The 22,845-nt window shown below is 35.3% G+C and overlaps 1 protein-coding gene across 1 annotated transcript; it reads left to right on the forward strand.

Moving 5' to 3' along the window:
• Positions 1-1,020: 1,020 nt before the first annotated feature.
• On the forward strand, positions 1,021-22,501 carry LOC111157911 (mucin 19, oligomeric; the record flags this gene model as incomplete). The annotated part of the gene is made up of 11 exons (XM_022519637.1): positions 1,021-1,086; positions 13,973-14,026; positions 14,139-14,192; positions 15,058-15,087; positions 17,757-17,788; positions 17,875-18,037; positions 18,378-18,415; positions 19,773-19,883; positions 20,847-20,886; positions 21,534-21,642; positions 22,318-22,501. Coding segments are annotated over 11 exons (881 nt in total), but the record flags the coding sequence as incomplete, so codon positions are not given.
• Positions 22,502-22,845: the final 344 nt, after the last annotated feature.

Genomic DNA, 22,845 nt, shown 5'->3' on the forward strand with positions numbered 1-22,845 from the left:
ATCCCCAGATTCCTGCCTCTGGGCATCTGAGCCTGAGTCCGGATGGGCATGGGGTCATGCTTTGCCTATCTGGCTCCAAGTGAGAGCTGAGGCCAGACATGACCCAATTCATGAAGCTTTTCCACAATCCATTGTATTTAAAGTTCTTTGAAAGGACAGGGCAATGCAATGTGTTCTGCTGCTCCAAATCTCCGTATACATTTTGGTGTAGTTTTTAATGTATAGTCGATTAACTGTGGGTGATTCCACTTGAGCCTCATTAAGATAAGACCCTGTCAAAGACTGTGTTAAGAATGTCATTGAGAGAATATAGCTTTTTCAAAATTTAAAATAAGTGCCAAAACAGGAAGTATCTTTTATCACAACCTTGTTTTTTTTTATTTGTATTATTGACATATCAAGGAATCATTGGGAATGTCATAAAAATGATGGACAGCTTTTAGTGGATCTTTAATTTGCTGTTTTCTCCAATCTTTCCTTCAAATCTACTATTTTACTGCATTAAATATATATTAATGTATATGGTCTCCCAGTACACAGTTTATAAATACAGGAATCTGTGGAAGTACCACTGGAATTGGTGAAGGCATGACCACTAGATCACTTTCATTGGTTTCAGGCCAGTTTGATCATCAGCTACAAGCGGCAGGCCCGATTGCTTATTTTGACCGTGTTCCATCATGAACTTAGCTGGGAATTCAAGTTTTCATGAGAAATTTAAGTCCATTTAGCAATGATTATAGTTTCAATGGCTTTTTAATTTTATGACTATTGAACAGGTATAGTTTGATCATTTGTATCACAACCATTTATTTAGACTAGAATTGCCAGTTATAAATGCAAGGTGCCATTGAATTGTGAAGTTCACATAAGTAAGAAACACTTTGTTAGTATTAAGTATGTCCCATTTGGAATGTGATTTTTTTTTCTGGGTTTTAAATTTACAGGGTGTCTTTTGTGATTATGTACTAAATCTGACAATCATTTTGTGAATCGATTGCCAATGTTCTTTTCAATTAGGAGCAGCAGATAGGGGATTTGCAGCCGCTTTTGTAGCTGCTGGCAAAACCACTTCTGTTGCATCAGGTACTGAAAGAGCATAATCAAAATAAATCTAGGCAATGGAAATGAGTTTTCTTTTTTTTAAATTTAATTTAATTTTTTCAGTGTTCCAAGATTTCATTGTTTATGTACCACATGCGCTGCTCCATGCAATACATGCCCTCCTTATTACCCACCACCAGGCTCACCCATCCCCTGACCCCCCTCCCTTCCAAAACCCTCAATTTGTTTCTCAGAGTCCACAGTCTCTCATGGTTCTTCTCCCCTTCTGATTTTCCCCAATTAACTTTTCCTTTCCTTCTCGTAATGTCCTCCATGTTATTCCTTATACTCCACAAGTGATTTCTTTACTTAACATTGTGACAGAGACAATGTGTCCTAAAGAATTTAATTATCATTATTTGTTTAATGTCAATACTGGAGATAAAAAATTAATCAATACCTCTCTGTTATGTAAATAATATCATACTGAGTGCTCTAGAAAACAGAATAGTCATGTATTTGTTCCCTTAGAATTTTATTTTTGAGCAAAAGTAATTAATATTTATATATATGCGAAGGCAAATACCATTATGGCAGAAAAGAATCAAAATCAAAGAAATGTTCCATGACAGGCTTGGAATGAGAACTCAGAAGGAAATTCTATTAGGGAACTGATTAGTCAGAGTTAAAAACAAGATAAAATTATTCTATCTTGAAAATAAAGTGTTAGTATGATCAGTACACTATGACTATATCTTTATACTTTAACTTGAGCAAAACCTCAAAACATGAGTGAGTTGAGTGGAATTTTAAGGATATATTCAATTTTATGGGATAAAGAACAGTCATATTTTAGCTGTTAAGGTCATAGAATTGAAAACAAAATCTTCTCTCAACCCAGATACCCAGGCCCAAAGACAGTAGAGAAAAAAAAAAAAAAACAGTTTTCAATGGAATAAGTATTAAACTTGCAAGTGATGCAAATTATGAGCTAAATCCACTTAGAGATTGTAAAGACAGGAATCTTACAAGCAGACCACCTTTACATACATTTTCTTAAGAAAAATAATTACTGGTTCTCAAATAAGAAAACTTTATTTTTTTTTAAAGATTTTATTTATTTATTTGACAGAGAGAGAGAGAGAGAGATCACAAGCAGGCAGAGAGGCAGGCAGAGAGAGAGGGGGAAGCAGGCTCCCCGCTGAGCAGAGAGCCTGATGCGGGCCCTGATCCCAGGACCCTGAGATCATGACCCGAGCTGAAGGCAGAGGCTTTAACCCACTGAGCCACCCAGGCACCCTCAAATAAGAAAACTTTAAAACACCATTTATTATACACAGTTTATCCTAAATTCACCTGTTAATTGGGGTGACGGTTAACTGGTTTTATGGGGTTTTATCCTCCTGATAAAGGAGGAAGGTTTGTCCCTAGAGGGAGATAAGAGTACTATCTCCCTTGATGTTTACATTCCCAAAAGATAGTTCCCAAGGCCTTGAGAAAGACCTTCCTGGGTCATTAAGCTGGAAAGAAGCCTATTCAGATTTTTGAAAGATATACATACATTTCAAAGAAAGAAAACATCTGAAATGACAAATTTTGCAAAGCAAATGGTCTAAGAAAAAGAAAGGGGCAGTGTCCCCTTATTTGTACCAGAAAGAATTAAGCCTCTTAATTAAAATTTTTGTTTTTGTAAGCCATCCTCCAAAGATGATCAAGTTCATACTTTAGCTAACTTATGTTTTTTTTTGTAAGATTAAGCCATGCCTAGAGTCTTGCCTGAAGCAACCTCTGGGACTGGAGGTGGCAGCACCCCTAGGGAAACAGGCACTAGAACCCCAAGTCCTGAGAAATCAGATAAGGTTTGTCCTCATTTTTTTGGCTGTGTCCCATCATACCACCCTCAGCAGGGTGTGATCTGTACTAACCTGATTTCTAATTTGCACTGATGATCTTAGAATTGGGTAGCATTTAAACTTAATGGGGAACCAGTTGGGAGGCAGGGGCGGGGCAGGAAAATGGTGGCTGCATACATTAGAATCTACACATACCTCCTTCTGCAAAACGTAATATCACTGGGCCCACACCTTGGGAGTTTAGAGGGACAGAGCAGGCTGAGACTCCAAAGATTGGGGAAGATGGCTCTGGGACTCAGAGTGGTTCTCTGAGATTCAGGTCAGGGCTTCCCAGAGGAGAGGGGAGTATAGAGAGTTACTTAATAGTGGTAGAACATAGCATCAACTAGGGTTTACCCCTTGAGGGAAAGGGCTCTACCCTGAACAAGACTGCTGAGAGAAGGTCTGAGACCCAGCAATTCAGAGCCCTTTTTCATGTGGAGTTGAAAGAGAGAAGATAGGAAAGTTCACAGAATGAGGTCAAGCAGCCCTGTGAAAGTACTGACTGTCTTGGAGGCAAGGGAGACACACCAGGAAGGTGGAAGAATCTTTGTAGCCTGGGTGTCATAAGAAAAAAAAAAAGAAAGAAAGAAAGAAGAAAGAAAGAAAGAAATCTTCAAAGCCAAGGGCCTTAAGAAAACAGGATAGTAAGTATGAGTTAGAAGACAGACAAAGAGATGCCTCTTAAAAAAAAGAAGCTTCCTTTCACCATGAACAACATAAAAGGAAGCCCTTGATCTGTGAAATCTGGTGAGCCACAATAAAGTCTCTTCATCCCCACTCCATAGGATCTCCTTCTATGTTCCAGGAAAATCCAATGCAAAAAACATGAAAAAGAAAAGTAAAATTCAAATGTCTATAGAAAGATTGTTCCAAAATTCCTGAGAGACTTAAGCTATCCCTAACCCCCTTCCAACGTGAAAGTATATAATTATATACATTTATATATATATATATACATATATATATATACATGTGTATATATACTGACATATATACATAGTTTATACTTATATGTATAGATATAACATATATATTTTTAGCAGTTCTCAGCAATAGCAAAATCTAGTCATGAAACAAAGGAAACAGAACATTAACAAGAATTTAAAATAAGAAACAAACTGCAGCAATAGACATCAGAATTATAAATTAAAAAACTAGTGTCAAAATAGATAAATAGTAGGAAGATATCAAATTGGAACTGATGAAATTTCAGGAGAAATATTAAAAAATAAAGAAAAAATATCTAAAAAATACAAACCAGTTTCAATCTACCCAGCAGAAAATATATGAGACTGAAAGCATGGCAGGGGCTGTAGAGGATAGAATTGAGAAGATCCAAAAAATATTGCAGACATTTAAAAAGTTTAAGTAGATCAGAGTTAGGCATCATTACAGGAAACAGATAAAAATATCCAACATATAGATTATTTCAGTTTCTGGAGAAGCAAAAGCAATGAAACAGAACTAACATTTAAAACTGTAAACCAGGACAAGTTTCCTACAATTAAAAGAGAAATCCTAAATTTCTATGTTGAAGGGACCTATGATATATACCTGGAAGCTTAAATCTTTAACAGTCATTTTGGTGAGTTAATTTAGAAAACTGTTAGACTTGAAAAGGAAACAGAAAAAGAAAAGGAAATCTGTTAGACTTGAAAGATACATTCTCTGGACCTTGAGGCAAAAAGAGAAAGTCATTCAAAAAGAAAGAAAATCAGGGATGCCTGGGTGGCTCAGTCATTAAGCGCCTGCCTTTGGCTCAGGTCATGATCCCAGGGTCCTGGAATTGAGCCCCACATTGTGCTCCCTGCTCAGCAGGAAGCCTGCGTCTCCCTCTCCCACTCCCCCTGCTTGTGTTCCCTCTCTTGCTGTCTCTCTCTCACTGTCAAATAAATAAATAAATAAATCTTAAAAAAAAAGAAAGAAAATCAGGTTGGTATCAGACTTGTCAAGACAGAGTAGCATTAAGAAACTCAAAGAAGGAAAATGTGGGCTAAGCGTTGTTAGTGCAGCTAAATGTAATTCAGGTATCAAGCTCTAGGCAAATAGTTGAAAACATGAAGGAATTCTGGGAATTATGTACCCATGAGCCCTTCATAATAAAATCACTAGAGGATGAATGTTAAACAACAAAGAGATGCCTTGAAAATGACTGAAATGATTATAGCACAATTTTTAACTCTAGCTCTAAAACTGGAACCAAAGTTAGAAAAGTGGAAAAGAACTTCATAAATATTTCATATTTGACCAACTAAAAATATCATAGTAATAAATAGATAAATGGGGAAGATGTTGGAAATAAAGGCAAGAGAAAAATTAAATTCCCTTACTACTTAACAGCCCATTGACAAGTCCTTGAAACAGGCAGAGCGCCATTCTTCTAGGAACTCAGCTGCCTGAGTGTTAGTAGTTTGTTAAATGCAAAGGCAATCTTAGCCCTACTCCCAGGATCCTGCAACTCTAGTTTAATGTATACAAATTCCTTTGGAAGCTTCCTTAATCTTTACCCCCGATAGTGTTGGCAATCATCTGCCAAGTATATGACCCACCGATATATATCAGAAGGGTCTCATTATTAGACAGTAATGAATGACTTTTTCCCAACAATAGCTACTACCCCCCTCAAGGTCCTTGAATCCTGTTCCCAAATTCCTTAGAGACTTAAGCTATCCTAACCCCCTCCCAACTTGAAAGTATGTAAGGGACCACTCTTTATGACCCCAGTGCAGCTCTTTCTACTCATGGGTCCGTCCCCATGCTTTAATAAAACCAACTTTTTGCACCAAAGACATCTCAAGAATTCTTTCTTGGCTGTTGACTCCAAACCCCAATATATATTCTACATCAGCAAAAAGAAGGAAGATGTAATAATCTTATTAATTAGATAGTAGTCAAACAAATTATTTAAAGCTCATGAACCAGACAAGAGTAGCTCAAATTTATTAAAGTGGTAAAAACAAATAATATCAAGAAAGAAAATGGCATTTAATTTGGAAAGTACAGAACAAGAGAAGGAGAAGGGAAGAAGAAATAATATTAGTAATTATTATTCTTTATTAAGGGAGAACCAGTAGATACTACCTGAAAAGAAAATTGGGAGGATGCTAAAGGGATTATATAAAAATGTTACTGTAAAATATAGCTTATCAAAAGAGAAAAAAAGTGAAAAGCCCAAAAAAGTAGCAATTTAAGAGTTTGCATATAAACAACAAATGGCTGAAATTAGAAATCAAAAGCACACAAAATAAGGTTTAATAATAATTCCTATTAATTTTTAGTAAAAGTGTTTTAAAAATTGGGAAATCCATTAATACAGTTCATACTAACAGATCTAAGAGAAATAAAAGCAACTAATTATCTACATAAAGCCTAAAAAGACATTTGATAAATGTTCAGTAACCATTTCTGATGGGGGAAAAAATTCCCCAAATAAACTACCTGCCCAAGCAATGTCCATATGTAAATATTTTTCCTAAGACCAGTATCATGCAATTAAATAAATGTATCCCTCAACTTCTGTAATTTCAGTTTTCTTATCAATAAAAAAATGGGGAAATGTAATCTATGAAACTTCAATAAAAAAATAAATGTATGTCAAAGTACATCTTTGGAAATGTATAAAGGGTAGTATTATTGATACAGAAAAATGGAAATTTTTGTAATTTTTTATTAGAATTTAATTTAAGTCAGAATTAGTTATCTCCTAACTTAAGAAATTCTGGGAATTAGCCTTTACCATCTTTTTCCTTAATAGCAGGTAGATCTGAAATATCTGGTGGTGCAACTAGTGGAGATGAAACTAGACCTGTTCCACCCAGTGGTGGTACTACAAGCTCTTCAGATAAATCAGGTGACATTAGCTAAACACAAGAAGTCACAAAAAAAAAATCTGTTGGTGTAGAAACGGGCTTATAAAAGATATTCATTAGAATATTTATTTACTTGGAAATCCTTCTTGCTTAAAAATAGCACTACAATTTGTGAATATTATGTGAATCAATTAGATTGACATTAAATTCTTTGTTATTCATTATTTACGCACTATTAGGTGATCAGTGCAACACATGATTTACAGATAATGACAATGATCTGACAATTCAGGTGTTCTCTATTACTAAATAAGACTAATGCAACATTTTGAATCTGGCATTCTTATATGACCAATATAGAAATCACTAGAATATTACTTGATATAACCATAACTGAATTAAGTAAAAAAGTAATAGTGACTAACATTTCATCTTATATTTGGTCCTTAAATGTTGTTTTTGAGTTAGGGGCATTTGCTCATCCAGTTAGTTACATTTATTCATCTATCTAAGGTTCGCATTGCTCTACACAAAATCACTTAGACAACATATAAATTGAAAGTACTAAATAATCACAAAATGGTATGTTAGCTATTTTTGCATTTTATTGATTGATAATATGATTTTCCTCTAGTAGAAATATTTGAGAATTCAACAAATTATTTTCCTTCTTAGATAATGGGCTTCTGGATATTAAACAGTTATTAGACTTCAACAAGTATATTTAAAGTCAAGTTGGAATTTTTCTTTTTACAATCTTCACAAAAACGATTACCTTTAGTATTTGGAGAATTTCATGGTTTAGTATAAGAAAATGTCATAATTTAAAATAGTAACATATTTCTTTATAAGTTCCTTATTGAACAGCAAAGTGATCTGAACTTTGATGAACAGTTTCCACATTTCTGAGAATAATCAGTAACATGGCCTTCTGAATTGTCTAAAAATTCAGAAAATAATTTTCTCCCTAAAATCTCTGCACATTGGTTTAAAAAATTCTTCTTTTCTTGACTTGCAAATAGGACATGACTATACTTACCTTATTTGTTCAAAACTCACCTGATGAGGAAATATAAAATGAGTATATGCCCTATGAAATGGCTATGGACACCCCTTAGTAAATAACATTTTTGTCTCTTAATACTTAACTTGTTTCATAGGACTAAAGATATGGAACAGAGAGGAAAGAAGAAAGAGAATAAGAAAGGGGATCGGTAAATATTTCTCATGAAATAGGCAAATAGAAAAGTACATGAAAAATGTAATTGGTAAGACAAAATCATACTGTTTTTCAGCTTGAGTTTTTACTGGATATATTGAGTACAACTTGATTAATGAAATAAAAACATGAGATAGTCATTTATCATCATATAATATAATTTGTAAAGTTATCTTAATCTGTTTTTACAAAAGTAAAAATTATAATCAGAAAAAGTATACTAAGTATAAAATGAACAAAATGTTTTTACATATATTTACTTATTTGAATCATATAACTACGCTGTGCAATTGACAGTACATTACTAATGCACTGTCAATTATTTTGTTTTATTTAATTTTATTTTATTATTCACATTTTTGAAGCCCAAATCAGATGACATTTAATGAAATATAAGACTAAATTTTTTTTTCTAAATTAGACGTTAAAATACAATTATTTCAATGTATGACAGTTACCTAAGAGTAAAATGTTGAATTCTTTTTGTTTGTTTGTTTTTCTTTTTGCTTTACTTTTTTTTAATTTATTTTTTATTTATTTTCAGCATAACAGTATTCATTGTTTTTGTACCACACCCAGTGCTCCATGCAGTCCGTGCCTTCTCTAATACCCACCACCTGGTTCCCCCAACCTCCCACCCCCCCACCTCTTCAAACCCTTCAGATTATTCACATTTTGTAAATAAAAAATCAATGTGTTTACTTTAGTCATAGGATGAGTATGTTTTGGGGCTAAGACAGGGCCTAGATGGCTGATTCTTCATCCAGTCATTCTTGATTATGAGACAGGCCATCAACATGGTGGATTTCCGTCAATCTAGAGACAGAAGGTCTTTTCACCTTGCATATTTTGGTTTACGTTTGTTTTTAGTGCCTGGCTCAGTGCTTGACTTGATAATATCTGGTGGACATTCTGATGAATATGTAAAAAAAAGTGAATGAGAGTTGGCAATATAGTAACAGATTCAGAGGTTTTTTTATTAATGAGATAAAAACAATAGACTATATGACAGAGAACCTTCCAGGAGGATTAAAGATTTGGGAGGGAATAGGTTATTTGCTGCTATACCCAAATAGTGAAGCTTTGCTAGAAACAGGCACCACACACACACACACACACACACACACACACACACACACACACACTATTGTGTAGATCCATGTCCCTACAAATCTAAGATTTCCATCCTCATCTGTTCTTTGGAGGAATTCTTGATAATAGGATCTCAGAACAAGAGCATTCTGGGTGATGCCAATTTGTTATAAAATTGGTCACATTGGACTAAGGCCAGGAGGAGGTAGAAGAATTTTTTTAAATAGTTAAGCATATAGAAGAGATTTTTTAAATCATTGCATGTGGACTGTACAGGACAGAATAGAAATAATTGTGATACAGAGTGGAAGAAGTAAGAGCTTAGAATAAAAGACACAAGGCCCAGCATGGTTTTAGAATGCCAAAGATGATAGAGAAAACCAAAATTTATTCTTTACTTAGTGTTAATGGATGACAGGATATGAGGTAAGGTGGGATTGTTTCAAGACTTCAAACAAAATAGCAATTCAAAGTTACTTGAATGAAAATAAACTTGAGGTTTCATGGGCTGCCTGGGTGGCTCAGTCGATTAAGCATCTGCCTTCAGTTCAGATCATGGTCCTGGGTTCCTGGGATGGAGCCATGTACAGGACACCTGCTCAATGGAGAGTCTGCTTCTCCCTCTCTCTCTCTGCCCCTCACCCTGCTCATGCTCCCTCTCTCATTCTCTCTCTCAAATAAATACATAAAATCTTTTCTTTAAAAAAGAAAATAAACTTGAGGTTTCAGAGGCAGAGTACTAGCAAATTAGTATGTACAAAAATGCAAGAGCATGAATTGGATGATGGGATTTGCCCTTAAACTGAGCTCATAGAGAAACTTCTGGTAGTCAGAAACAAGACAGGCCTAATGGGGGTAGTTGCATAATCTGTAGGAAGTAATTCAAGTACAGGAAATTTTTAAAGACATCTTAGATGCAAATTTCCAAATATATGTTTCTAATCTTGATTTCTCTGGAAGTCTAGATTCATGCTCAGTTGCTAACTTGACATTTCCATTTAGATATCTAATAGGCATTCCAGAATTGACATGACCTAGACCAAATTCTTATTTATTTTCATATCCACAACGTGTTCTCCCATATCAATCCCATATTCCTGTTCTTTCCCATATCAATAAATGGTGCCATCACTGACACAGTTTACACACACACACACACACACACACACACACAAATTACAATTACCCTTGATGCCTTTCTTCTTTTTATTTTGCACCCCACATGTAAAAACAAAGGTTGCTAATACTACTTATAAAACATATTTTAAACCCATCCTCTGTTCTCAAACTCCTTTATCACCACTCTAGCCCAGAGCATTCATGAATAGTCCTGATTACTGAAATCACCTCAAACTAAGCTTCCTACTCCTATTGTACACTCTTTTCCATATATTCTCTATAGAGTAGTGAGAGGGTTTTTAAATATATACAAATATATCATTCCCTTGCATAAAATTATATTCCATTGCATTTAGGAAAAGTCCAACTTCTGTCACCATATACACAATAACTTGAACAATCCTATATATTTGTCCTTAACTTCTAATGTCCTCCCTGTAACCTCCAATGATCTAAATACATTCACCTTCTAGTTCTGCTTCTCTACCTCATATAATTCATTTCAGTCTTATGGCTTTTGCACTGGCTGTTCACACTGTCTGGAATGCTATTTCCCTAGAGTTTCACATAGCTTTCTGCTTCTCTCCAATCTCAAAAAAAAGGACATTTTTTCAGAGAGGTCTTTGCTGGCCAAGTAGTCTAAAATAGAATCCCAGTTGCTCAATAGCACCTCACTTTGTATTAGTGCTCTGACAATTTTCTTTGTGTGAATTTGTTTGATTGGATAGTAATATCATTTATATGTCTGCATATCTCTCACATCCAACTAGAATGCTCTATGAGAACAAAGAACTATCTAATTACTAGCTACATCATTGAAACACTACTTCAGGTTCTACTCTATAAAAAGGGAAAGTTGTACTATATATGCCGTAAGGTTGTTCGGATGATAAAATGAGTAATACTTACATGTTGCTGGGAGCATACACAACATACAAGATAGTCAATAAAGAATTGCTGAAAGCATAACCAGGAGGAAGTTACACCATAGAATAAAAAGTATGAAATATACTGGTGTCCATGAAGAGGCTTGAAAGCTATAGTGGAGGGGAAAGAGAGCATGAGCCCCTAGGTTAACAACAACAACAACAACAAAAACAACAACAAAAACAAACACATGACAGCTTTAAAACATGACAAGAATTTTTACTACTTGTTTTGGCAAAGACAACTGGAAATTCTGTTGAATAAACAGTAAAAACTGGACCATCAGAGGGAAGTCCAGGGATAACTGGAACATCAGCTGAAGGATTGGGGATAACTGTGCTATCATCTGTAGTGACAGGAAAAACAGGACCATCATCAGCAGGTTCAGCAACAACTAGATCACCAGCTAAAGAGTCAGAGATGACTGGACCTATTGTGTAGGCTCAGGAACATGTATACCACCAATAGGTTTGGCAGGAAAAACTGGACCATAACTTGGATTAGCAAAACTGGACCATTAGCTTATGGATTGGGGACAACAGGATTATTTGCTGGAGTACCAGAAGCAACTGAAAGTTCTGTTGAAAAGTCAGGGACTACTGGACCATCCATAGGAAGATTGCAAACAACTGGACAATTGGCTGAAAAAGCACAGACACTAGACAAGCAGCTGGGGAATCAGGGACTACAGGACTATTGACTGAATGATCATGAACAACAGGACTGTCTGTTCTGGGTTCAGGGAAAACTTGACCATCATTTGAAGGATTACAAACAACTAGAACATATGTCATAGGTACAGGGACAAATGGACCATCATCTGGCGTGCCAGGGACAACTAGACCATCACCTTGAAACACAGAGATGACAGGACCAAGAGCTAAAGTATTAGGAACAACTAGATCATCAGCTAGTATGTCAAGGACAACTGGCTCATCAACTTGATGGTCAGGGACAACTGGAACATCTGTTGTAAAATCAGGAACATCTGTAGCATCAGCAGGATTCAAATGGATATCTAGATCATCACTTGGTTAGGAACAACTGGACCATCTGCTGAAAATAACTGCACCATTTGTTGTAGGATAAGGAATGTCTACACCATCGACAGGGTTGGCAGGGTCAAGTGGACCATCACCTAGAGGACCGGAGACAACTGGAAGAGCAGTTAGAGGGTCAGGGACCATTGCACTATCAGCTGGAGCATCAGAGGAAAAAAAAAAACCGGAACCTCTGTTGTAACATTAGGGACTACTGAAACATCTACAGGACGATCACAGACAACTCGAGATTACTCGAGATCACATGAATCTGGAACAACTGGATGAGCAGCTGGAGGTTCAGGAACCACAGGACCATCCATTGGAGGATCAGGAAGAATGGGATCATCAGTTTTAGTTTCGAGGACAACTCACCCACTATGTGAAGAATCAGGGACAACTAGATCATCTGTTTTAGATTCAGGGACAACTGGACCATCATCTGGAGTGACAGGGACAATGGAATCATCATCTGGAGATTCTGATACCACTGGACCATCAGCTAAAGAATTAGGAACAACTAGATCATCATCTGGTATATCAAGGACAAGTGGACCATCAACTGGTGGATCATGGACAACTGGACCAGCTGTTGCAGAATCAGAAACATTTGTACCATCAGCAGACTTGACAGAGATATCTGGACCATCACTTGGTTAGCAACAGCTGGATGCTTTGCTGGAAAATCAGAAGGCTGTCTTTCCTGAAGGGTCAGGGACAAACAGATCATTTTCTGGAAAATCAGAAACAATTAAAACCTCTGTTGTAAGTTCAAGGACCACCAGACCATCCATAGAAGGATCACAGACAAGTAGATGATCTTCCAATGAAGCAAGGACAACAGGACAGGCAGCTGGAGGATCAGGAACCACAAGACCATTCCATGAAGGATCAGGAACAACAGGACAATCTATTTTAGGTTTAGCTGGAGTGACAGGGACAATTGGCTCATCAGCTAGAGAATCAGAAACAACTAGATTATCTAGAATCTAGAAACAACCAGAATCATCTAGAATCTGATTAGTAAATGAGAGAATGTCTGTATTATAGTCATTCACATGATCTATTTCCAGTGAGTTAACTCTTTGATTCTCCAGTGGAAGAAACCCAGAAAAAAAAAATTCACCTAAACTTATGATGAAGAATGAATGAAGTTAGCCTCCAGCTTCCACAGAGACAGAGAGATAGGGTTACTGTTATTCTCAATGACTATATTTCATAGAGACAGACCTTGGAAGCAGGCCTTTGAAGAAGACATTCTTGGGTTGTGAAACTATCCAGAGACTGGGAGAAGAATTATATCTCAAAAGGGGAGATAAAGAATTTACAACTGCAATTTTTTTTTTTTTTGTAAAAGGGCTAAGAAAAGAGAGTCCAGGGCCTTATGATCAGGAAGAAACCTGTCTAAAATTTAGTCAAGCTGATTTTTGGACATCTTGATCAACACAAATGTTTTATAATTTTTTTAACTGTATTGTAACTCTCCTAAAAACTAATACAGGAGGGAAAAAAACGAATACAGGAGAACCAGGAAACCAAGTTATAAGAAGTAAAAGAATTTGTTGTGAAAAAAGTTTGTATCATTTAGAGAAAGTGACCTATAATGAGAAATTTACTGGGGTCAGGAAAAATATTCAATTCATTTCTGTCAGCAGGGAGATTGCTAAAATAGACCTCTTATGTTTCAGTCACAGGAACATGCACTAACACTAGTAGATGCATTAGTACATTGCAGGTCTCTGAGACTCTTGGTCCGTGTGGAGATGTCTTAGGACCTTTTCTTCTGAAAGCAGAAAAAGTTCATTGCTTTTCTTCTCTTCATTTTAGGTACCTCCAGGGAAGCATTTGTAACAACCACTGCTTCTGGAATTTCTACCACAGGTAAGTCAAATAATAATAAAAGAACTTTGTTTGGTGGCATTTCAGAAGACAGAGAAGCTTATCAGAAGTCAAACTCTAGCTTCTCCAATCACCACTTTTGTTATTTCCTTAGCAGTCACTGCTTCCACAGAAGTCAAGGAAACCTCTGAAACTAAAATGCAAACAAGTGAGTGATGGCAATATAACTTCCTGATTAGTGTACCTATGTCTGTTAGATCATTTCTCTCTCCTGTTGTTGGCTTCTGCTAATCTGCTAAACATTATAATTGGGGATTAGTTTAGCATCATTCAGTAGAGAGAGATATTTATTCCCCAAACTCCCACATCTTTAACTAATTTCCTTTCTCTTTTTCTGTACCTATTGGTTGTTGAGGCCCCTTTACCTAAACATGTAACAATTTTAAGTTCCTCTCAAACATTGTTACTTCTAGGCTGGCCTTTGGCTGGATAGGTAGAATAAAAATACTAACTTGATTTTTTAGAAGTTTGGAAGTAGAATATGAAAATTTGAGTGAATTGTTGAGTTGACCAAAATATGTGATATGTGAAGTCTTAAAAAGAAACATATAACCAGCTTAAACCATTTGGTTCAGGTGGAGATGGAGTAATATTGGAATATTTCAGGAAAATAGATAGAGGATAAAAAGATAAAGGACTAAAACTGGATTAGTAATAATACTTATATTTTCCTATATCTGAATTGTCCTCTTCCTTTTTGAATATATATTTTACTGTCCTATTTATTGGCAGTGTCTGCCAAATAAAAAAATTGAAGAGAAGTTTACCTTAATGTTTTATCCTTTCTCCTTTAAATTCCCATATTCCCCTCTCATTAAAATTTGAGCTTCAAGGGGAATATTCTCTAATGGTAGAATTTGAAATGCCATGAGGAGCAGAAAGGGAAGGTAGACAAGAATAAGTCTGTTTGTAAGACTAGTGATATAGCCAATTATTTTCAGTTATTACAAATTTTACCCCCAAACAAATTCTGTAACTTTAGAGGCTAACATGTGGTATCTGTTTTTACACAGGATGTCCACCATCACATCCACCACCTCCAGGTAATAATACTTCCACTTGAAATTCAATCATTCTACATTCACTGTTCTCCTTGCAGATCAAATATAGGGTAGCTCTATTTTTAATTTCTTAAGGAATCTCCACACTGTTTTCCAAAGTGGCTGCACCAACTTGCATTCCCACCAACCATGTAAGAGGGTTCCCCTTTCTCCACATCCTCTCCAACACTTGTTGTTTACTGTCTTGTTAATTTTGGCCATTCTGGTGTAAGGTGGTATCTCAATGTGGTTTTGATTTGAATTTCCCTGATGGCTAATGATGATGAACATTTTTTCATGTGTCTGTTAGCCATTTGTATGTCATTTTTGGAGAAGCTTCTGTTCATATCTTCTGCCCATTTTTTGACGTGGTTATCTGTTTTTTGAGTGTTGAGTTTGAGGAGTTCTTTATAGATCTTGGATATCAGCCCTTTGTCTATAGTGTCCTTTATGAAAATCTCCTCCCATTCCTTGGGTTGCCTCTTTGCTCTGTTGACTGTTTCCTTTGCTGTGCAGATGCTTTTGATCTTGATGAAGTCCCAAAAGTTCATTTCCACTTTTGTTTCCTTTGCCTTTGGAGACATGTCTTGAAAGAAGTTGCTGTGACCAAATTTGAAGAGGTTACTGCCTATGTTCTCCTCCAGGATTTTGATAGATTCCTGTCTCACATTGAGGTCTTTCATCCATTTCGAGTTTATCTTTATGTATGGTGTAAGAGAATGGTCAAGTTTCATTCTTCTATGCTTAGCTGTCCAATTTTCCCAGCACCATTTATTGAAGAGACTGTCTTTTTTTTTACTGGATATTTTTTCCTGATTTGTTGAAGATTATTTGACCATAGAGTTGCAGGTCCATATCTGGACTCTACTCTGTTCCACTGGTCTGTGTGTCTGTTTTTGTGCCAGTACAATGCTGTCTTGGTTATCACAGCTTTGAAAAGCGTGAAATATGTATTATATAGAGAGCACATTTTAAGTGTCACATATGTTTTATATGTATTGTGTACTTTGGAGGAGTTCTTAGGTATTTCAGTATAAAACTGGAATTTGAGAATAATGTGTAGACTAGTCCAGGGTATGTAAATGAGAGAAGTGAGACTAAGTTGAGAAGGGAGTTTGGTGTCACACTGTGGCAGACCTCAGAAGTTAGAATGCTGAAAGAAAGTATTTGTTTTATAAGTCTCTAAGGGGCCATCAGAAGTTTCTAGCCAAGGGATGCCTGGGGGACTCAGTCGGTTAAGTGTTTCATTTTCATCTCAGGCCAGGATCTCATGGGTTGTGAAAATCAAGTCCCAAGTTGGGCCCCATGCTTAGCAGGGAAACTGCTTGAAGATTCTCTCCCTCTTCCACTCACCGGTGCTCTCTCTTTCTCTCTCAAATAAAAAAATAAGTACTTTTTAAAAAAAGTTTTCAACCAAGGTAGTGCTGAGATGAAAATTAGGCTTTAGAAAAATTATTCTACCTATGGTATAAGGAATTGATTGGATCAGGAAGAAGTGCGAGTCAGAGTTTTCTGGAAAAACCCAAGTATGCTAGCTTAAAAATAACAAAGTCCTGTGGTAGCATTGTAGTATAACCAGGAAAGGAAGGTGTTGAAGTGGAGTTAGGGGAAAATGGAGGGGGAGACAAACCATGAGAGACTGTGGACTCTGAGAAACAAACTGAGGGTTTTGGGGGGTGGGGTGAGGGGTTGGATGAGTCTGGTGGTGGGTATTAAGGAGGGCACGTATTGCATGGAGCACTGAGTGTAGTGCATAAACAATGAATTCTGAAACACTGAAAAAAGAGAAAACACTCTAAAAAAAGAGAAAATACAGGATTTTGTGGTCGATTGGATACCAATTGTGGTCGATTGGATACCGATTGAATGGAAGGAATCAAAATGAGTCCTAAAGTCTAAACTCAAATAATTGAAAGGATAGTTTGGTTCTCAACAGGAGGAAGCCAGTTCAGATGAGAGACTGGTTTCAGGGGCAAGGTGATATAATCTGTTTTGTGCATATTGAGTGTTAGGGTCTCATAGATCTGCCGTGATACTATTAAGCTGAGGGAATCCTGGCTCTATACTTTACAAGAGGTGTCTGGCCTGGAGCTATGAATTTGAGAGTCATCCACTTAACATTATAGTGGACACTGGAGATGGTAGAAAGTGCCAGAGAAAGGGTAGAGGCAATGAGAGGAAAGAGAAAAAGCTGCTAGTAAAGAAAGGAGTTTCAGAGTGTTGAATCTGAAGGAAGGAGAACATTTCCAAGAACCTGAGAGTTAAAAATGTTAGCAATTGTAGGAAACTTGAAAAACTGATAAAGGGCCTTATGATAAGGGCCTTATAATTACAAAGTCTTAGTGACTTGTAGGATTATGGTGGTAGAAGTCAGACTGAAAAACAGTATGCAAAACAGTAGTCATAAGATTTATTGACCACTGCCAGCAGAAATTAAATATTTATCCTATGCTGGAATTGTAAAATAGGAAATAGACCTATACTCATTAGAGACAATTTACTCAAGTAAATGGATGTGATTTATCCCCTTTACAGTACCATACAATTCTCCATAATTCTGTTTCTGAAACCCTAGTTCCAGTTACAGTATTGGCAACCTGGTGGTTATCTACATATAACAGATGGTTCTATTTTGCCAAATTTAATTAGCATTTACCATCTCATGTTAACAGTTTGTCATGGTCCACTGGGAGAAAAGAAATCTGTGAGTACAGTTTTTCTCTACTTTAATCTAAATTTCCTGTCATTCCTATATTTGAACAGAAGTCTAAACTTGGTTTGTTTCTGTAGCCTGGAGAGGAATGGACTGCCAATTGTTACACATGCACCTGTACTGATGCAAATACTGTGGACTGTAGCCTCAAGGAGTGCCCTTCTGCACCCACATGCAAAACTGGAGAGAGACTCGTAAAGTTCCAAGATAACGACACCTGCTGTGAAATTGGATACTGTGGTGTGTATCCACAATACATTATTTGAATTGAAGAGTTATTTACTTATTTATGTGTTCAAGAAATATTTACTAAGCTTCTAATATGTGTCAACTCTATGCTAGATAGGTGTGATCGATAAAACAGAATCATACTTGCCCTCTTAAACCTCACTATCTCTGGAGTGGAGGAAACCCAGAATTAACAGTTATGAATATAATCAGTAGATTAAAAGGAGATGATGGTGTTGTGGGAAGAAACATTTTAACTAGTTGATAAATATGATCCCATATACAGTTTCTGGTTTATTAAAAAAACAGAATTATGTTTATTTTAAGAAAAAATGATGTATTTATTTTTCAGAACCAAGAACATGTTTGTTTAACAGTATCGATTATGAGGTAAGGCTGTTTTTAATTTTTAAATATTTTATTTACATAATTATGAATGAATGGCAGGCTCTTTCAGCTTATAGTATGGAAAATCTATGGGTAATGGTAGAGCAGAATCTGTTCAATTTTTTCCCCTATATTCATTTCAAAAAGAGCATTAAGTGTAACACTCAGTTACATATAAGACTCAGTTCAAAGGGGGAAAATATACTTGATCATTAACTACCTAACTTCTGAATAAAATTTCCCAGGGGTCTGACCAGATGGAGAAGGTACCCTCTGTGACATTTAAATCAATTAACAGAGTTAAACTGTAATTATAACCAGAAAGATCAGATGGCCAAACTGTCAGAGATCAAATGAAAAACCCCCAGAGACTGGAACCCTATTATGTGAATATACCAACATGTATATTCAGAGCTGGATTTTGATGTCTGATTTGGCATTCTGGAAAGTAATTTAACTTTTTAGAAAAAGTACCAAGAAGTCATAAAACCCAGATAGTTCTCAAATTGATAATACATTTGAACTGGTGATACTTAATATTAAAAAAGTTTAAAATAAAATCTATGAAGTATGTTAAGAAATATATAAAACAGAGCCAATGAGAGTTTTAGCTCAATAACTTATCACACTCAAATTCCTCTCTGGGTTGCTTAATTTTTATTTTCCAAAGATGATAGTGACTTGAGAAACTATGCCAGTTTTTAAACATAAAATATGATGATGTTTATAGAACAAAAGGAAAGTTTTACCTCTAAACATTTATATGCAAAATAGTTGAAATAATAAAATTCCAGTTTACCAGAAAGTTGATTTTGCCATTTGAAATACAGTTTCCCAAACTGGAGTTTGAATTTTGAACATAAATTATTTTTAAAGCAATCCAGAGAACTTTAAAAATACAGGAACACAAGCAGAAGTAGGAACACAAGCTGAGGCAGAAGTAGGATGTCTTGTGGGATTGACATTTGTGATAATCTGATAAAACTATTTTGTACAATTTTTTTCTACTTAGATTTCTTGTTTTCCCTCAAACTTGTAGCATAATAATTGGTTAACTGCTCACCATAAAATAACCTTTCTTGAAAATATTTGAAAAATAGAGTAACTGGGTAGATGTTGATCTTCATTTAGGGATCGAGAATCCTGACACCTTCTGTGCTCTCAAGGAGGCACACTGGTTTATTCATGGAAGTTGGAGTCTTTCAATCCACTTTTTCTTAGATATTAATTAATGACCAAAAGTGTCTCTGGAAATTCATTAAACATGAATTTTATTTTTTTAAACAGATTTTATTTTCAACCTCAAAAAGAAATCCAGGTGAATAATCACTTTGTTCTCTGTTTCCTCCCTGCTTCCCAGATTGGTGCTTCATTTGATGATCCCAGCAACCCATGCATCTCCTACTCCTGCCACAACACTGGTTTTGTTGCAGTGGTCCAAGACTGCCCAAAGCAGACTTGGTGTCCAGAAGTAAGTCATCCTCTTAAGTAATGATCAACAACATCCACTTCTTATAAACACAAGCTGTCTTCTTTCTCATTTGGAAAAGTACGTGTCTGGCCAACAGACATAAATTCCTTGTTGATACCATTCCAGCTATGTTTCGCACCTTTTATTGCCAAGTATATTTTTCATATCAAAGTTATATTTGCAGGCTCTATAAAACTTAATTTAGTGCTATTCTAGAGGTAAGTTGCTTTGGAAAGCATTTTACCATTTTTAAACAAACCAAAAAAAAAATCTTTGTTTTTTTCAGGCTTATGGATTCTGGTTAATCATTTTCTATAAAAATGTAAATTTGTCATAAAATCACATGTAAATTTACTGTTCAGAACTTTCTTTGTGACACAGTCTTCATTTTTACCTTCCCCTTAATATGCTAAGTTTTAATCTTAAGTTTTAAATTAATTAGTTAATAATAAATGCTCCCAATTTATGGTTCAATCTTAGCTAATTTTTCTTTCTAAAGATATAATTGATAATATAGCTTAAAGTTTGATTTCAGCTTAAATCCAACACTGGATTTATTGAGTTTTTACTTTGAGATATTGATAGGTATAAGAGTATAATGATGTGTAAGATAAAAGTCCTGCCTATGAGAAACTTACAGTGTTCAGTAGTAATATCATTATTAAGGTATTATTCAATTAAAATAAGGGAGGGAAATTTTTTTTACCCTTTGTGTGTTATTTTGAAGAAGAATTTAAATGCTTTTTCCCTTTCTACTCACTATTATAAAATTTCAGGGTAATTATTCAGACTCATTTTTATTACTATGCTCTTTCATCTATGCTTCCTGGATCTGAGATCATCATGTTTATCTGTTCCCTTTTCCCCTTTGTAATGTTATTCCACTAAGTTAAGAAATGTTATATTATTTATACAAAAATACAGACTTTTTAAGTCTTTTTTCTATTTCTCTTGCCCCTATAGGAAGACCGAGTCTATGATTCAAAAAAATGTTGCTATACATGTAAGTAGCTTTAAGCTCCACATGTAGAGGAAATGTCAACTGTTGACAAAAATTTAGTGTTTGTTTAAAACAAAATGGCAGATCATTAATAGAAAGTCTCCTGTGTTTTTAACATAACAGGTAATCTAACCTATATGTTTAAACTAATAATTGATACTTGTACATAATGTTTCTTTTTCATGTTGGTTGAAACATTCTTCCCAGTTAAAAACAATGATGCTTATAAGAGAGAAATTTAATTTTCAGGAAAAAAAATGTAGTTTGCTCTCCTAATATCACCAGGTTGTGTTGTAAATTGATATATTAGATCATAAGGATAATCAAAAAGTAGAAATGGTTGTCAAAAACAATCCATTCCCTTCATCTTCCCTTCCCTCCCTCCTCTTTCCTCCTCCTTTCTCCTTGTCCCCTCCCTCCTCCTTCTTCTATGATAGTAATGATAACAATAATAAAAAGATAACATTTATTAAAGACAATTGTTGAATATTAGCCAGGTACCTTGGGCTAGGTTCCGAGGAAGTTAATCCCTTCAACAATGCTGTGAAGTATTGTTTGTTGTTATTCTCTACTTAAGGTTAAGAAAACTGAGACTTAGCAATTGTTAATGTTAAACCTCATTTGTGATTCTGTTGTCCATTTTGTTTTAGGTAAGACTAATTGTAGATCTTCACCTGTGAATGTGACTATTAAGTACAATGGTTGCCAGAAAAGAGTCGAGATGGCAAGGTGTGTAGGGGAATGCAAGAAGACTGTCTGGTAAGTTTTTATCTGAATGCGTACTGTGCATTAATTTTGTAACATTATGGAGGAAATTAAGCTTTTAAAACATTACATGGAACATTTTTTACATGACAGCTAATGATCAAGACCTGATAAAACAAATATCTGAAACATTAAGATCTGAGAAATAAACATTTTCAATAGCGATGAATTATTTTAAAGCAGTTTTCTAAAGAAATCAAACATAATTTGTTCATGGCAAATGTATTTATTTTTACACAGTGATTACTCAAAGTACATGAGCAAGTACTCTTGTTTGAAAATGTGTTTCTAAACCATCACTTGCATGTTAGACATAATATATATATATTTTTTTTCCTTCATGGATACTTTCATGTACAGGTTAATATATAGAGAATAATAATTTGGCATGAAGTATATTTAAAAATCTGTTTATATATCTGCACCATAATACTCTAATTATGACCTTATACATTTCCATTTTGGATTTATTTCTTTTGGTCTTACATGCTAATATCACTGATTCACATCAGAAGTTCATGGTGAGGGGTAAATGCAAGTTATAGGAAAAGAATAAATTGATTGGAAGGATTATTAAATCACTTTGACAATTATAATTTGAGCATTGATGTCAATTTGCCTCAGAAGATATCCCCAAAATATTTATTGCTGAATTTTCTTTTTCTTTAGGTACAATTATACACTCTTTAAGTTGACAAATTCATGCCTTTGCTGCCGAGAAGATAACTATGAGTTCCGAGAAGTTGTTCTTAGCTGTCCTGATGGCAGTACAATACCTTACAGATACAGGCACGTCACAACCTGTTCTTGCTCAGACATATGCCAACAATCTGTAACCCCAGCAGTCAGTTAACACTATTATAACATTTCTGGGTAGAACAGGCTAGGTATTTATTTTATAAATGAACAAAAATGATCAACTATATAGTATAACTAAACATTTGTATCTCACTCAAAAAGTGAATTCTCATTATGAGGCATTTTGTTCTCTTGTTGACTGGATCTGAAAAATAAATACAACTTTGCAAGCAATTATTGAGCATATGTTTTTATTGATAGCCATAAGAATACTATACCTCAAGGGGAAACTGAGTCACATCATGGCTTTCCAATATATTCTTCTACTCTTCATCTTGTGAGGACATTATCCTGTTTCATCCTTTCCCTTCACAGCCAAGCTTATTGAAACTAAGTTTT

The sequence above is a fragment of the Enhydra lutris genome, unplaced genomic scaffold (genome assembly GCF_002288905.1).
Source record: "Enhydra lutris kenyoni isolate GAN:26980312 unplaced genomic scaffold, ASM228890v2 scaffoldscaffold56, whole genome shotgun sequence".
NCBI classification, from domain to species: Eukaryota; Metazoa; Chordata; class Mammalia; order Carnivora; family Mustelidae; genus Enhydra; species Enhydra lutris.